Source organism: Lygodium microphyllum, chromosome 17 (genome assembly GCF_053477565.2).
Source record: "Lygodium microphyllum isolate KBCC chromosome 17, Lygodium_microphyllum_v1.1.10, whole genome shotgun sequence".
NCBI classification, from domain to species: Eukaryota; Viridiplantae; Streptophyta; class Polypodiopsida; order Schizaeales; family Lygodiaceae; genus Lygodium; species Lygodium microphyllum.
Window position 1 is genome coordinate 101814512 of NC_141151.1, and position 14706 is coordinate 101829217.

Sequence of the window (14706 nt, forward strand, 5' to 3'; positions counted from 1 at the left end):
TTTTCTTCTATTTCTCTCTCTTTTCCTATCTTTCACTCTCTTCTGCTAGTCTTTTTCTCTCTTCTTCTCTCACTCTCTCTTCTCTACAATCTCTCCCTTCTCTTCTTCTCTCTCCTAGGTCTCTTTCATTACAAATGGTATCAAAGCTTAGGTATTTGGCACTACCATTGCCAAATAACAACACTTACAACATGTGCCTTTGCAAGAAATCAATTCTTGAGTGTGAATTTTCATTAAAGGTTGAGGAATACTTCCAAAATACATCATCTAAATAGCTACAACCTATTAAATAAGTGGATATTTTTTGGGAAACCATGTGAGCATATATAATCATTTAAATAACAAACTATTTGTGCATTTAGTAGATTGGGAAAATTCCATGGAAAAGAAACCTCCAAATGCAAATTGGGTAGCCGGTAAATTACCAATATGTAAAAAGAAAAAATCAACAATTTTGGGATACAAACTCCTCTTATTGCCCCTATGTAATATTTGCATACCCAACACAAGCACCCTGTCAATCAAAAGCTCTACCCCTACTACCAATTAAATAAGCATAATCCAAAGAATTAGGTAGGTACAAATACATCAATGGCTACCATGACAATCATGTCAATGTAGGACACATTCTACAAGCAAGCCACCTCTAACTGGGCCTTCACATTGTCAATGAGATCTAGTCTTTGCACCTCAAGGTTACCTTGGCCTCTAGCTTTGTTATCCCTTTTGGCTCTAATTTGGCTCTAACTCAAGCAATATCGATGCATTAGTGGCATTTAGTTTCATACAAAGTTTCTCAAACATTGTCGATCTCATGATGCTTTCCACATTAGGGTAGGTCATTGCATAGTAGGTGTTGCTCACTTGTGCATCAATGAAAGAGCTTGTAGAAACCATATCCCTAAAGAAGAAGCTTTTTTCATTTGCATCTATTTGTTTATTTCTCCCAATACCAAAATTACTAGGCTAGGTGGTGAGAACCCCCAAACTAAACTAAGCAAGTAGACAATTAGGCTGAGTAGTGAGCAACAAATTTGCACAATTCAAAGGAGGATTGAACTCAAAAGGTAGTGAGGTAAGGAGGACTAAGAATATTAGCCCTCTGATTGTTGTGCACAATCAAGATTGGGCAAAGGGGTAATTATGGATGAACAAAGAGATTATGAAATAATATTATCACAAGTAAGCATGATGCCCTAAACTAATGAGAGCAAGAAGCACAAATGATTACATACTTATAAGCCTTACATTAGATGAACTATACATTGATCCTATATAGGACATGCACATATTGCCGCTACACATCCACATGTCACAAAGAAGGATGCCATTGTCCTAAAAGGTATCACTGTTGTTGACGCATCCACTTTTACAATATCCCATAAAGATTGTTCCCACATATAAACAAGATCGTGTTAGCGATGGTTCAAATACAAGGACATTTTATCTCCTGCTAGATAATTAAATCATTTGGAGGATGTTCCCACGTATATACGAGTCCTCTACATTGACATTTCCATCATACACCTTTATTACTTGTCAAGTAGGGGACTGTTAAGCAAGGAGATGCAATACTTATGAGTATATTAGAGAGTTATACTGACCTTTCTTTTAATCAGTATACCATTAATCCCATCATAGAATGTAAATATATTGTATACAACAATAGTTTATTACAAGCAAGTAATATATGCATCTCTATTACTTCACAAGTAGATGTGTGCTTAAGATAGGAGATGCAATCATTTGAGAATACCAAAGGGTTATAATGGCCATTTCTTTACCTTCAAGCTATTGCAGATGAGAGGGAAGGAATGATAATATATAAGGACAAAGCTATGGAGTACAGGGATAAAATCATACAAGAGAGTTTAGTGGGTACAATGGATGGTATCCTTATTCTTTGTTTCTTCACTTATATATGATTATACAATGCATATTTATACAAGGGGTGCCCATTTGGCTATCGTCCATTGGCCTTTGCCGCAATACCTCCCACTTAAAGGCCAATGTGCCTTTGCAAGAGTATAAGAAGAAAGTGAAGGTACTATTCAATATCCATGAACACTTTGTAATGTGCAAAGTGCTCAGAAGGTAAACTCTTCATGAGAAGATTTGGAGGGTTATTATCCAATGGATTACTAGCCTCTTCTAAAACTATAACTTCTCTAAAATCTGCAATCCAACGGATTACTAATGGATTACTAGGAGACTTATTTATCAAATGCCTTGGTATCTTTACAATTTCAACCCAAAACCAAGCAATGAGACCAACATTAGAGAGCATGTTATGAGCCCTTTCTTGAATGGTCCTATTCATCTTCTCATGCACACCATTTTGAGTAGGACTTTCAAGAGCAATAAGACCAACATTAGAGAGCATGTTATGAGCCCTTTCCTGAATGGTCCTATTCATCTTCTCATGCACACCATTTTGAGTAGGATTTTCAAGAGCTATAAACTCTTTTTGATATCACAACTTGCACAAAAGTTCATAAAGGCATGACAAATGTATTCACCACCAATGTCTCGTCTTAAGCAATTAAGCTTTTTTCTTAAATAATTCCCTAGCAAATACCAAGAACTTTTGAAATGCATCTAGCACATCATTATTCTTACAAAGAGGGTAAGCCCAAAGCTTCCTCGTGGCATCATCTACGAAAGTGAAAATGTATGAAGCTCCACCCAATGAGACTATGGGCATAGAACCACACAAATCACTACGAACCAAATTCGAGCACCCTCATCTTCTAGTAGCATCACCTCTCTTATGCAACAATTTAGCTCGTTTATATTGAAAAGACAATGATTTAAAAAACCAAGATTAGAAAATTTCAAATACGAAAGATAGTTCAAACAGCACAAAGCTTTCATTCTAGTAACTGAAATGTGCCCTGAATTGGTGATGCCATAAAGAAACTAATGGTGGTTTGGTTATACCACAATCTATAACCCCAAAAACATGCAAAGAATATAAAGTACCAAATTAGTGGTGGTTTGGTTATAACACGATCTATAACCCCAAAACATGCAAAGAATATAAAGTACCAAATTTATGTGTTTTGGCCACAACAACAAACCCTTGCAAATTTCTATGCATGATCTCCAAAGATTACCCTTATAACTATAATCATCAAATTGTTTATTACTAATCAGACTCTTCATCAAGTTTGGAACATGTCGTACATTCGACAAGACAAAAGAATATCCATTAGGCGCACTAACAAATATACATCCCCTACACTAATAATACCACCTACATAGTTATTGCCAAGACAGATGCATCCTCGTCTCCCAACATCATAAAAAGTAAACCGTCTCTATGTGAAGTAAACCACTCTCTATGTGAAGTGATATGGAATGATGCTTCTGATTCCTAAGCCAATTCTATTACATGCCATTTTTCATAGCAACCAAGAATGCATCACTAAAAGAGAAAACATACAAGATATATTCATCATCACTCCTACACTTGTCCTTCTCTTCCTTTTTTCCATCATGATCATTATGCTTTTTTCCCCTTTTGCTTGTTCTTTCACTTATAGCAATCCTTCTTTTTGTGTTATTTCCTATTATAATAAAAGAAACATTCCACATCCTTATTGCTATGACACTCACTTATTGACTTGCCTCTCTCATGAGAGTTTCCCTTTACATTTGACCTTCCTCTCACATGAAGTGTACTAAAGGTATTTAACCCTACATTGTTATTTCTATTCACCTCCCACTATCTCAACATTAGCACTTGTAAGACCACATGCAAGTGCGGAGTTACTAATGGTTGTTCCAAAGGTATCCCAACTCTTAGGGAAGGTAACCAACAAGAACATGGCCTTAATCGAATCATGAAATTTGATATTTTGTAATGTCAACTAGCAAAAAATAGTATTAAATTCATTGAGATGGTTAGGCATAGAAGCCCCCTCCTCTGTGTGGAGATCAATGAGTTTTTCCAATTAATAACATGTGAAACAATACTTTTTTTCTCATACAAGTCACTAAGCTTCTTCCATATACCAAATGCATGACTTGTTTTGTCTTTTACATTAAAGTAAATGGACTTTAAGAGTGTCAACATGATGGCGGAATGTGCCAACTCATCCACTTCTTCCCATGCATCTATATATATGCCCTTAGGCTTAACACCATTGCATTTGATTCGTTTTACATGCTTCTTTTGAAAACAATGCGTTATATATTTGCTCTTTAAAGGAAGAAAAATTGGTACCATCCAAATTTTGAACATTAAATAATCCATTTTCAAAAGTGGATCAAGAAGCCATAATAGCTACAATATGTCATATGCACCAAAATACTAAGATATGCCCAACTGCAGGCTCTAAACTATGGATTTATTACATTAGTTGAGTCAAAGATTTGATGGAGTGAAGGCTTTTCTAAGAAATTATATAAGAGGCATTCATAAAGTCATTGATCTTTCAAGGTTGTGCCTAGGATATACCACATCCTTTAGAGGTTATGCAAATATTTCTTAAATGGAGCTTTGCACTGCTTTCTTGTTATGCTCCTCACAATACAAACTATGTCACACTTGTCAGCATTTTTCTAGTTTTTCATGTGTATCTCTTTCTAACCTCTAAGAAATTTTCTTGTCCTAAAAATGCATCTTTAGTTTTGGGACAACATTACTATCATACTATCATCAAGGCATAGCTTTTCTCATCTTTCTATTGGTATACTTTGTACCACTAGTTGAATTATTCGCTATTTCACATTTTTCTACAAAATATCATCTCTAATGAGTGCTTGTAGGCCTTTAAGCCTATTGGTTTTAACTTGTGAGTGCTTCGTAGGCTTCTACCCATTTCAATTCTACACGCATGTGAGCTCTTGCTTCATTTTTTTGAATTGTTGAAATAGCAAATCCGAAGCATGGACATGCATACAAGAGATTTGCATGTGTCAGCTACTAAAGTATATGGGTACAAAGACAATATTTGCATGCATGTACAAGTATCTATTTGCTTTCAAAGAGTAAAGAAGATTCCCAAATTGTATACACATGAGGGCACTCGTGCACTTAGAGCATATGTATTTTGGTGTGGTATAAGCCATTCAGTAAAGGAGTGTACATGTGTGTGCACGTATGCATGAACACGTACATGTGTTTGTACCTCACTAGCCATTTTCTTAATTTGTATTCCAACTTTCTCCAAGTGAATAGCTTTTTCCTTACATCTCTTGTAGCCCTTGCTCCCATCTTCTAGTTATTTCTTTAAACAAAATAGTCTACCAATAAAAACTTCCAAGTACATGCACATTTCAAAGACTTTTCTCACAATAAAGTACACTTGAAAGTTATGATGGGCTTCAATCCCTTTTCAAACTTTGAACCAATGAGAGAGAGAGAGAGAGAGAGAGAGAGAGAGAGAGGTGCATACTAGTGTTCTTATAGATGCCTCAAAGGCACATAAGACAAAAATAACAAGTATCTAGATCTTTGTTATAATCCACTTTAGAGTGCCTTGGCACAAGGGAAACCCAACCAATAAAGCTACAAGTACTAATGTGAGTACATCATGGCACTAAGGCAACTCAATGCTTACATTTTTTGAACTCCTCTATAATAATTCTACTACCTCAATAAACTACCCATTTGTCTATTTTTCCAGGTGCTTTTAACTTGGTGAGAGAGAGAGAGAGAGAGAGGTGGGGGGGTTGGGCGGGGGGGGGGGGGGACTTGGGTGTGTGAATTGAAGTTCATGGGTATATACATAACAAAGCAATTAGTTGCATCATGAAAAGTACATAAGTTTATGGGAATACACCTAACAAAGTTATTAGTTGCATCGTGAAAAGTACATATTGTTATTGTTTGGGTCCAACTGCTATAGTTATGGTACCTTATTGTCACAAAATATCATTTTAAACATTTTTTCTAAGGAGTTGCCTCAATTGCAAATTATATTGAAGTGCTCGAGTTACATATATATCATTTAGTTAAATGCATAAGATGAAAGTTCTTTAATCTTCATGATTCATGAGGTATAAGCTTATCACTTAAAGGTTGTAAAATAGTTCTAGAGTGTACAAGTGGATTTGTTATAGCAAAGAAATAAACTTCAACATTTGCAAAATTTCAGTGGCATGTTATGACAATACCTCTAATGCAATGATATGCCCATATACTTGGCCTACATTATTGTGAAAAATAGCATTGAATACCATATACAAGAGACACAATCAAGGCTTTGTGGCACAAGCCATATCATTGAGTATCTTATTAAAGTGAATACAATGCCATTATTTTTAATGATTGGATCTAAGGATTATAGGCACAATATCTTCTAGACAAGAGAATAGGAATTGAATATCTTCCAAGGTTGTGGCACAAAACATTTGACTAAAAATTTTCATTGGAAATTTTTGAGGCCTTTACTCCAATCTACAAGAATTGTGGAACAATGAATATGCCTAACTAGTAAAAATTCATGCATGACCTTGCTTAAACATGCAAGAGATTATTGGATTTGTTCACTCTACACCATCGACGGGGACCAAGGCTTGATGGACAAAAGTATATGGCTTCTCTAATTTTGTTGATTGTAAGTTCTAAAATCATTGACATGTAACTTGGTAGTTCTTGCTTTATGGCTTATGAGATTCAAGCCTACATGTGTATAGCCTTGAATTGATTTTGATTCTAGGAAAAGAGAACTAACAAAACCTCCTAGAAGTCCCTAGGATCAACAAATAAGGATAGAGGAGGAGGTGATTTGCACCATTCATTCACATCATCACTACAATTGTTAGTGGCTAGGTGTTTGAGGCACCACAGGTCTTCATCACACGAGAGGCTTGGCCAATGAGGGATGGAGTGCCCCAAAGGATCACATGAGCCGAGCTCTGTAGCAAGTATGGAGCATCCATCCTGCTTGGCCATATTGTGGGCAAGCCAAGAGAGGCTAGCCAATAGCTCGTGGGCACGTGGCCCTTGGGCATGAAGCCCATACATGAGTTGGAGGCCAAAAGGCTTGAAGACATTGGGGGGGATCGGGAGGGTAGCTTTACACACAACCTTAGCGATCTTCCCGGCAAACCGGGAGGCACGCACAAGGGTGCGGAGCTTGAGGGGGGCCCCTTTAACTTGGAGTCTAAAGATCTCATTGCATTTCCAGAGGCTCATGACAGCCCATGAAGGAGGGGAGGGTTCACATGGCTTGCCCTTGTCTTCTTTGCTTGGTATGTGTCTCCACTTGGCCATCCATGTACCCTTGTGAAGGTTGCTTCTCATGATCTTCCCCACATCCTTGGGGAAGAACTCCTTCTCCTTGAACACGTCCCTATACAAGGCCTCTGCATTGTCTTTGCTGAGCTGCAGGATTTCCACATTGGGGGGCAGCTTCTTCCTCCTTGCATAGATGGGCTGGACCAAGATGGCTGGCGTCCGAAATTTGGCATAGCCCAGCTTGTTAGTGAATAAGTTGAGGCATGCCTCATTGCCTTTCTCAGTCGCCATGTATGCATACTCTGCCCCTTTCTGCTTACACCATTCCTCCATCCTCTGCACCAGAGTGGCCCCTATTCCCAGGCGCCTAAGTAGAGAATCAAAACACCAAATGTATGAAATCGAAGGGCTGCTCATGCTACTGGTTTATGCTCAAGCAACCACAAATATGATGATACCTCATCAGCCAATTCACTCATATATGAAGGGAGAATTAGCCATTAGTATCCCTAATTGACATGATTATGCAATGCCATCAGCTGTTTTGAGACCAGGTTACATGGACAACCAGCCGTGATTAAGAGAGAGCTCAGAACAAAAAGCTTCACGATTGAAGAGTGAGCTTAGCAGAGAGTGTTTTGATGATTAACCTAGAATGCTTCGTGATTAAGAGTGAGATTAAGCACCAGATTATATACCTGAATTCGGGATCAATGCGCAGGCCAAGGATGTATGCAACAGTTTTGAATCCGGGGGAGTGCTGCTGGCCACCGACTTGTGCTCCATCTGGGGGGGGAGGTCTGGTTTTGCCTAATCTAGGATTAGGGCCACAAATCACCTCCTTAATGCCAGCTCGAATCATGCCAACGATGCGCCTCTGGTTGTGGGGGAAGTCCATCTCGGCCACCTGAGGGAAAGAGAGAGACAAAGACATAGACAGAGACAGAGAGAGCACTCCAGTCTGAGAAACAGCCCTATGTGTACAGAAGGAACTGATCAGAAAAGGCTATGGTAACAGATGAGACTAAATGTGTGTGTGTGTGTGTGTGTGTGTGTGTGTGTGTGTGTGTGTGTGTGTGTGTTTTCTTACCAGCATTGAGTAGATTGGGTACCTTCTGACCCTGCCAAGGGGATCCCCCAACAAATCAGTGTAGAGAGAGAGCCCTGCCTCCCACTTCTTCTCCAGCTCATCCACAATCCTGCAATCTAGAATCTCATTGTAAGCCCTTATGGTGACCTCAGAGGCCCTAGTGCTCCTCTTCCCCTCCCCATGAAACCTCACCATGTGTGCACTCATCATCATCATCTCTCTCTCTCTCTCTCTCTCTCTCTCTCTCTCTCTCTCTCTCTCTCTCTCTCTCTCTCTCTCTCTCTCTCTCTCTCTCTCTCTCTCTCTCTCTGTGACTCTCTTCTTCTTCCCCTTTGCCTTCTCAGCTGCTACACCTGCATCCCCACCACTCCTCTCACCATGGAAAGAGAGAGTGAGCTTCCTTCTCCACATCCATCTTATAAGCTTCCTTTGATTGGTGGCTCACAAGTTGGGTTGGGTTGGGTTGGGTATTATAATTGAGAAGGATCCATGGGGGAGGGTGATGGGGGCTGATTTGCCCCTTGGGTCCCTACCCACAGCTGTCTACCTAGCTGTATCTGCTCCTCCAAAATATTGCCCTTCACGAGCTCCCCTCTCCTTGGGTGTCGCAGCAGCCTTCCCCTTTCCTTTCTCTCTAATAAGACCTTGCCTCCTCTTTATACCTACTATACTTTCTCTCTCTCCCTACCCTTTTTATGCTCCCAAGTTAACCAAGAGCTTTTAGGTCTAGTTAATCACATTACAAGTTCAAAGACATTCGCACCCCCTCCATACATGTATCAAGAGCACTTCCATACATAACACATGCATCCGTACATACATGTGTATGTGCGAATGATTTGGATATATGTACTTGGAGAATGTTAATCCTTTTTGAAAGTTGTTCTCCCACACTTGTGCATGTGACTTACCAAGTCCATGTGTACACATGATTTGCCAAGAGTCCACTAATAGGGCATATTTGTATATTGTAACGACATAGGCTAAAGGGACCAATACAGTGCCCCCACACCCCCCGCCCCAAAAAAAAACAAAAAAAGTAAACTCATCCCACCGCAACTCTGTGGCGTTTTTTGCATAAAAGATGCATTTCTTTTAACCATTTAAAGTTACGATACAAATACTTGTGTATTACAAATGAGCCTAATGTGACCCAAACAATTGAGCCATGTAAATTTTTTTATCTTTTGGATTTTGTTAAATCTTAAAACAATGCATCCTTAAGTGTCACTCTATTTGGCCCCTCGTTTGTCACTCTTTTGTGAACCCTTTGTTTATAACAAAGCTTTCTTGATAAAAATATCAAAATACCTCGATTTTTTTTATTTGAGTGTCACATGATGTATATCGCTTGACTATTTTAAAAAATTTTAAGTAACTCACTTGAAAAAAAAAATGATACAATGGAGGACCATTGCATGACACTATATTGGCCCCTTTACCCTAGGACATATTTTATATACATTTAATCTAAACTTAATAAGGATTTGCGAAAAAACTATGAGTTTTCCTTTTGCAAAGAATATTTATGATGTTGAACCATGTGAATATTTAACTAATCTCTAGTATGTGTATTAGTATGAAGATGAGTACTAAAAGCGTATGTATGCATGTAGATGTCAAGTACTTATGTGTGCATTCAACACTAGTTTGAAATGTTTTGTCATGTGCACATGCATCCAAGATCATTCATGTCTTGAGCTAATGTGTATGTGGGGCTTAGAGCAAGAGGGAGTCACGAGGCATCGCACGAGGGGCAGGGCGGGATTATGGGAGTGCATTTTGTGGGATAGACTCAAAGAAAAATAATACATGCATGCGCTCTAAATCTTTTGCAAGAAAAGAATATATGATAGCATAAGAACATGCCAACATTGTTGCATACAAGCAAGTTCTCAAGGTGTCAAATTGTGTAAGTGAGTGTGTAAATAAGCATTGTCGTAGAGTATCACATATAGGTTGTTTGTTGAATTTCTATGTATTCATAGCATGTGAGAGGTGAATTGTGTGATATATTGCATACACATCTTGCTCTTATTTAGTATCATCTCCAAATGTTGAGCTTATTAAAAGGGTGTTATGATGTGCATTCTAATGGATTGGTTCTTCTCATGAACATGGATGTTTGAACAACGGCTCAGTCTCTGCCCTTTTGCAGCAAGTACCCTTGGCTAATGATTGTACAATGACTTTCAAACTTGAATCTTTGCCGTTTTTACTTTATACTGCAGGAAGTACCCTTGGTTAAAGAATGTACAATAATTCTCAAACTTGGATGGTTCTTCCAAGGGTGCAAATATCTTTGTCTCTAGTGTGTGCATATTTCTAGCATGACCCATCTTACAAACCAACCCCTTGTGTCTTGCATCCAACTAGATGAAAGTGGTTTGCTTTTTTAAGTGTTTTTAATGTTTTGGAGCCTACTTCCCAAGTACTCTTTGGTACTTAATGTTTGGGCATGTGCTTTGACTTTACTTGTGCATTATTTTATATTCTAGTATTTCCAAGCATCGCCATTCTACTTCCAAGGGTATTTACAAAGTATGAAATGATCATCTTCACATATTATATTTGCACATCTTTTGGATAGTTACTACCTTCTCAAGTGAAGAAAGGATGCTAAGCTAAATTAGAGCAAGTGATAGAGGAGAACCTTATTCATCCTCCACATGCTATTTACCAAATAAATATTAAGTTTTTGGCATCACTCCTCGTATAGTTGTGCTATTACAATTACCCCACAATTTATGGTATGGAAGGTGTGTAAAATGCTATCTTGATGTGTAAGAAGTTTCTTCTTTCTTACATAAGCAAACACATCGGCTTGTATTGTTCTAACTTAATGTAAAACCAACCTGGATAAGTGATTTCTATAGATCTTTGCTTTAAAATGCATCTACAATAAAATTTGATCATATTGGATTGTAATACTCTTATCATTGATGGATTGATTTAGAATGGTTTGCTTTTGTTTCTAATCAATCTAGTCAACTCCTTTCTCAAGTGGGCTTGCTACCTTCACGAAGTAGCCCCAAAAGCTAGTATGTTGTTCTGAGTGTCCTCCACATGACCCCATGGAAATCTATTTCTCCTCCTTAATCCATGCACCGCCTCAAACCTAACAAGACACTTGGATATCCTATATTTGATGCCAAGGGCAATCGAAAGGTTAAGAAGTGCAATGGAGCGCAAAATCCTTAAGATTGGGCTTTTTGGTTTAAGACTGTGGGCTTTGGAGACACACTTTTAAAATTGGGCATTTTGATGAGAGGTTGGGTGCTTTGGATTTTGTGTAACCGTCCGTAAGCTGATATAGAACCCATACTACAGGAGTATTGCAAGGGGGGGGGGGGGGGGGGGGGGGGGGGGGGGGGTTTTGTGAACAGGCAAGATATCATGGAGCCAGGCACAAAGCCCATTGCCCGATGTTACCATGTTCGCATGCCAAAACCCAAGATTCACGAGAGAGAGAGAGAGAGAGAGAGAGAGAGAGAGAGAGAGAGAGAGAGAGAGAGAGAGAGAGAGAGAGAGAGAGAGAGAGAGAGAGAGAGAGAGAGAGATCTAGTGGTGGTACACATGCCTAGCAGGGTCAAATACCCTCTTAAAATATTTGGTTTTGAAGGTAATGCACAAGAGAGAGAGAGAGAGAGAGAGAGAGAGAGAGAGAGGGATTTGTGTTCCTTTTATGAACCACAAGAGAGAGTCAATCGTGATGGCGCCCCTTTGTCTCTCTGCATAACACAAATGGTCTATTCTATGTAGGATTGCCTTGTCATCATCATCTATAGCCCCATCCATATATACAAACATTGCTCGTATATTTAACGTACCACACTCCATTCATGGACCACAAATTTCACAAATGATATCCACTCACCTAGGCTCGTACATTAGAAGGGGCTACCTCGTAACCTTCATGCTACTTTAGGCCGCCCTACTAGTGGTGCAAGTCATAGAGTGGCTCCCTTACCACCTTTCTTTTTTATAATGTGGTTTCTTAGTATCAAGATCAAAACTAAAACAAGTATAGCATCATAGGAGATGCGACCACCAACCTAGGCCATAGACTTAAACAATCTGAAGATCCAATGCTTGGATTTTGGGTTCATCCAAAGATTCAAGTTTTTTTATCTGAGGTCTTCAATAGACCCAGTAGGGGGTTTCCTTGGGCAATTTCTCAAAACAAAGTCATTCCTTTTGGACCAAAGGAACTTGATTATGGCTTCTTAGATCAAGTTAATGAGCTTCTAGGACAAATTATCTAGAGAGTGCTGGTCTCACCAAAGAGGGCTACCGTAAATCCAACATTGGACCTTAAACTGAGCTTTTCAAATCCATTGCTTAAGCTTGGACCCAAGTATATTCGACTCGCCCTCATGAATTTACAATGATGACACATGTTTGTTGGATTTGTCTCATGAAGGCACTTGTGCCAGCAAATGTGTGGATAGGGTCATCGACTTGGACTTGCATTCGCAAGACATCTAACTCAACTTTGAGAGAGTAACCTCTTTTTGAGGGGGTATTCCAATAGGTTGGAGAAGTTAATGACACATGGCAATATTGTACTTCTTGCTTCACATGCAATCATCTTAATCTTATCTTCAATTTATTGCATGCAGTGGGTTCCACCACTAGTTACACATGCGTATGGGCAACTTATCTTCAAGCAAACAATGCCCTGCACAATAAGTCAACAAACTTGGCACTCTTCATCCTTAAGGCCAAAGTGCTAATTCCCTTGAGTGGAGATTGAGAGAAAGGCATATTAATGGTCACAATTCTCAAGTAACAAGGTAACCATGAGACCTTGTCAACCCTATTTTAGGTGCTAGCTTTAGTACACTATGCTCTACGAGTATTGCAACCCCATCAACTAGACCTCAATGTTAATATTATGTAAAGGTCATTCCTAGTGCCATTCAAATCAAGCAAGTCTAGTATAAAGGGCCTCTACACATATTGATTATTTTAACATCGTGCAAATAACCTTTTCCAATCATTTGATGCTTTTCTTACAAACCTACAACTTTATCTTTCAAAGACTAATAATTAATTCCCCATGTAAATATGAAAAAGTTTATGAAAGTAGAAATTTGAATTTTGTGCTGATAGATGCATATATATACTTATATACCTTTAGGTGTACATTCTAGAGAAGCACACAAAACGAAAGGCAAAAAGGAAATTATTTGTGCATTGCACTTTTGGTTAAGATACATCCATTGTGTTATTAGTGAGCTTAAGATTAGGGGATCTTGAACATGCATAGCACCAAATCTCAATCGATCCGAGCTTGTAGTACATATGTTTATCTTTTTTTAACATCAAATCTCTCTCTCTCTCTCTCTCTCTCTCTCTCTCTCTCTCTCTCTCTCTCTCTCTCTCTCTCTCTCTCTCTCTCTCTCTCTCTCTCTCTCTCTCTCTCTCTCTCTCTCTCTCTCTCTCTCTCTCTCTCTCTCTCTCTCTCTCTCTCTCTCTCTCTCTCTCTCATACGAAGAAAAGAAAAGACAAGTCAAGGATTTGTTGCTTGAAACTTTTTATCCAATCATTCCAATTCCTTCATCAAAAATAATCAAAGAAAATATACAATAAAAAGGAATATACAAGCATGTGTGTCCATGTTACTGTGGCTATATAACTTGCTTGCCATGTGAATGCAACAACTCTGAGTTTCCTTATGCTCAATTTGTGGAAATCAATGCATAGTAAACCTATTGATTTTCCATGCCATGGCTATATGCTTGCATATTATGCGAAAGAAGCAACTTTGAGTTGCCTTGTTCCCATTGTGTGGAAAATAAGAGAGTCAAACCTTTTGAGCTTCTAATAGGGCTTATAGAATTTTTGGACCAATTGTGCATAGTGCCTTAATGGGATTTGGGTAGTCTCAAAATACTAGATCATTTCTCAAAGTCTTGATGCTTGTTGCACTTATCAAATTCATACTCTCATCTTTTCCTACGTGTGCTTGAGGCTAGCCTTTCACTTCTTTAAATAAATTGCACACCTTTCTAACTTTTCCTGGCACATGTAAATCTCTAATCACTCATTGACCCATTGAATTTATCCATAATTCTTTCAACATTATCTATTTTACATGCGCAATTTCAATCACAAATCTTAAAAGAGATCAGAAGCCATAAAGGAATGGATTGCAATATTAGAAACCTCCTTTGAGTTCTATGAGAAGGCCAAAGCTAAAGAGATTGAATTTGCATCCTTGCACATTGAAGGATATTCTATTTAGGGGTGGCTCAACGTCACAAAGGAGGATTAGGATGCCTGATAGTATGCATTCAAAACTATGATAAGCAAGGAATTTTGTCTCTTCTCTTGACTCCTCCAAGAGTAGTGAATCATTGGTGTAAACTAGCATAGAAGGTCAAGTTGGTATGGAAGAATTCATAAGCCTTCTTGAGAGTCT

General features: G+C 38.6%; 1 protein-coding gene across 1 annotated transcript; it reads right to left on the minus strand.

Annotated features, from left to right (window-relative positions):
* Nucleotides 1–6016: 6016 nt before the first annotated feature.
* Nucleotides 6017–8924, minus strand: LOC148022199 (putative N-acetyltransferase HLS1). The gene is made up of 3 exons (XM_087697840.1): nucleotides 8280–8924; nucleotides 7888–8096; nucleotides 6017–7556 (listed from the first exon to the last, which is right to left on the minus strand). Exons 1-3 carry the CDS (start codon nucleotides 8688–8690, stop codon nucleotides 6692–6694), a joined length of 1485 nt encoding a protein of 494 aa, XP_087553966.1. The 5' UTR covers nucleotides 8691–8924; the 3' UTR covers nucleotides 6017–6691.
* Between the last annotated feature and the right edge of the window lie 5782 nt (nucleotides 8925–14706).

Bases quoted from the DNA above. Each gene is read 5' to 3' on its own strand.
- LOC148022199 (XM_087697840.1), bottom strand. From the start codon at position 8,690: ATGTGGAGAAGGAAGCTCACTCTCTCTTTCCATGGTGAGAGGAGTGGT. The intron at 8,097-8,279 runs GTAAGAAAACAC...TCTTTCCCTCAG, and splicing joins ACCCAATCTACTCAATGCTG to GTGGCCGAGATGGACTTCCC. The intron at 7,557-7,887 runs GTATATAATCTG...TTCTCTACTTAG, and splicing joins CGCATTGATCCCGAATTCAG to GCGCCTGGGAATAGGGGCCA.